We start from the raw sequence: 2,823 nt of genomic DNA on the forward strand, positions 1-2,823 counted from the left end.
TGAGAAAAACCCAAGAATCAAACAATGGACTTTACAATGAATCTAAGATGCGTGTAAACGGCATGATATCCATGTGTGGCAGACATGATATATATATATATATATACACAAAAAAATATATGTATATGTATATATGTATATATATATATATATATATATATATATATATATATATATATAAACATGTATATGTATATATGTATACAAAGATATATATATATACCATATATATATATATATATATATATATATATATATAAACATGTATATGTATATATGTATACAAATATATATATATATATATATATATATATATATATATATATATATATATATATATATGCATGTATGTATATATACAAAGATACTTTTATGTATATATATGTATGTACATACATATATAGATAAATATAGGTAGATTTGAAGAAATACAAAAAGAAAAAAAGTAAAAAGACAAACGTCAACAGTAAATAAAAGTGTATGACACCTGCATCAAAACTAGACATCTGTTGAAGAAAACTGTTTAAAATTAAAAGTATTTTCTTTTTTCTTCTATTATTTAACTTTCTTCAAATAACACAGATACGCGTTCTATCCAAGTTCAGAATGTTTGCGAACCATTATGAAAAGTCAAAGTTTGGAATTATTTTAATTTTTTCAAAATATAGTTAATTTAATTTTTTTTTTTTTTTTGTTCCGAAATGACTTTTTGAACATTCGTTCAGTGTTACATTTCATAAAATAAATAAGAAAATTATGTGCCAACTAAATCAACTTGGATTTTAATATTTGCTTTATTTTCACCACAAAACACATCCGAGTCCTGCTCAGATTTTTTCTTCGTCTTTCCGATCGATTCCGATCGAAATTTTAGCCATTTTTTTATTAAACCGTTCTTTGATTCTGTTGGAACTGTTATGGCCATTCCATTAACAGGAATTTTTGTTTTGGATTCTGAAACATTAGTACTTGTTTGAACTCTACTTGCATGAGCATGTGGCACTTCTAAGAACCGAGTGCTTTTAACTACGGACACTGCTTCCTCTTTTTGATGTTTCTCATTTGGAGTGTTTTGAATTTGTGCTAATGAAGGAAGAGATAATAGAGAAGGCATTCTTTTTTCGTTTACATTCACCTTTTCCGACGTTGGATCACTACTGGAGGAACCAGCCCTCCTCCGCTGCCATATTCTAGGTGGAATATTTTGAACTTTTTGTAAGGGACATCGGTTTTTAATATGAGTAGGACGTTTCCTTCTCTGCTGAAAAAGTCGCCGTACGGCCAATCGGAAACGCTTACTAACGATTGCGTAAAGGAATGGATTACAGACGCTGGACAACAGACACATCCAAGTTCCAAAGACCTCCAGATGTGATATTGAGCTACTGTTTTGGTCAGTCATTTTCACGTAAACGTAGGTGAAATAGAAAACGACGTAAGCCAAAATAGCACCCAACAATCGGATGCCTGTTCTGATGTCCCTCCGAATTCCTGGCACAGTTAGATTTATTGGGGAATAACTGTCAAGGTCACTAAAGGTGTCTTGTTCGATGTCGCTAGTGAAGGCTCCGTGAAGTTGATCTATGCCTTCGTATTCCATGTTGGTGGCAGTGGGAAAGCTGATCATTGACAACCGGCGAAGAGGATGCGCAATGGCAGTGGCAACCGGCCCTGTCATGTCTATATCGGAAAATTTTCTCGCCTGCGATTGCACGGCTGTTATGCGTGTTGCATGACAGCGTGCAACCTTGATTATTGTGATATAACAAAAAAGCATGAGAAAGAGAGGGATGAAGAAGTTCAAAATGCACATGAGAACAGTGTAGACTAAATTGGACCAAACAGCAACGCAGAGGAAATTCTGTACACAATAACTGCCGACACCGAATAGCGGCATGAATGCTGAGCCTGTCGCCTGCAACCAGATCCAAGCCGTGAGACTGCCAACATATTTGTATGCTGACCAGGAAGAATATTCTAGACAGTGAATGATGGCTGAATAACGGTCAAGTGCTATGGCCACGATAGAGAGTATGGATGCGATTGAAAACAGGTTGAAGAGAAATCCGAACAGTTTGCATATTGTCTGAAATAGAAAAACAGAAAAAGAAAAATTTAATAAATAATGAAGATTAGGATTATGCAACATGAAAATAAAGATTATATTTACGCCTCAGATTAAAAGAACAAACTCATGAAGAATCATACACTCAGAGACAAATGCATATATTATATATAATTCGTGGCATCGTGCCAAGGAAACACATTATTGTTATAATATATATATATATATCTTTACTTCTGAGTTCAAATTCCGCCGGCGCAAACTTTGCCTTTCATCCTTTCGGGTCGATAAATTAAGTACCAGTTGCATACTGGTGTCGAGGTAATCGACTGACTCCCTCCCCCCAAATTTCGGGCCTTGTGCCTAGAGTAGAAAAAAATGGTTAGCACACCGGACAAAAGGCTTTGCAGTATTCCGTCCGTCTCCACGTTCTGAATTCAAATTCCGCAGACGCTAACTTTGCCCTTCATCCTTTCTAGGTTGATAAAATAAGTACCAGTTGTGTACTGGGGGTCGATGTAATCGACTTACACCTCCTCCAAAAATTGCTGGCGCCGAGCCAAAGTTTGAAACCGTTTCAAACCATTATTGTAATATAAACAATGAGATAAGTGAATCGTTTGGTAACTGTGGACCAAAATAAACGTTATTAGCGATTTTTTTTTCTTTTGCAGACAAAGTGAACGAGGGAAAATATGAGAAACTAAATAAAACAGAAAGTTCCTGATGTATAATGATGATAGCATTAGAACATTCGA

The 2,823-nt window shown here is 34.7% G+C and overlaps 1 protein-coding gene across 1 annotated transcript in view; it reads right to left on the minus strand.

The window, feature by feature from the left end:
* Positions 1 to 616: 616 nt before the first annotated feature.
* LOC106869271 (5-hydroxytryptamine receptor 1F) overlaps positions 617 to 2,823 on the minus strand; it is a 169,027-nt gene continuing 166,820 nt past the window's right edge. Inside the window, exon 2 of the mRNA XM_014914943.3 lies at positions 617 to 2,086. Coding sequence (XP_014770429.1) covers positions 755 to 2,086 — 1,332 coding nt within the window. The 3' untranslated portion in view covers positions 617 to 754. The remainder of the gene's footprint in view (positions 2,087 to 2,823) is intronic.

This window comes from Octopus bimaculoides, chromosome 13 (genome assembly GCF_046866305.1).
Source record: "Octopus bimaculoides isolate indiv1 chromosome 13, ASM4686630v1, whole genome shotgun sequence".
Lineage (NCBI taxonomy): Eukaryota > Metazoa > Mollusca > Cephalopoda > Octopoda > Octopodidae > Octopus > Octopus bimaculoides.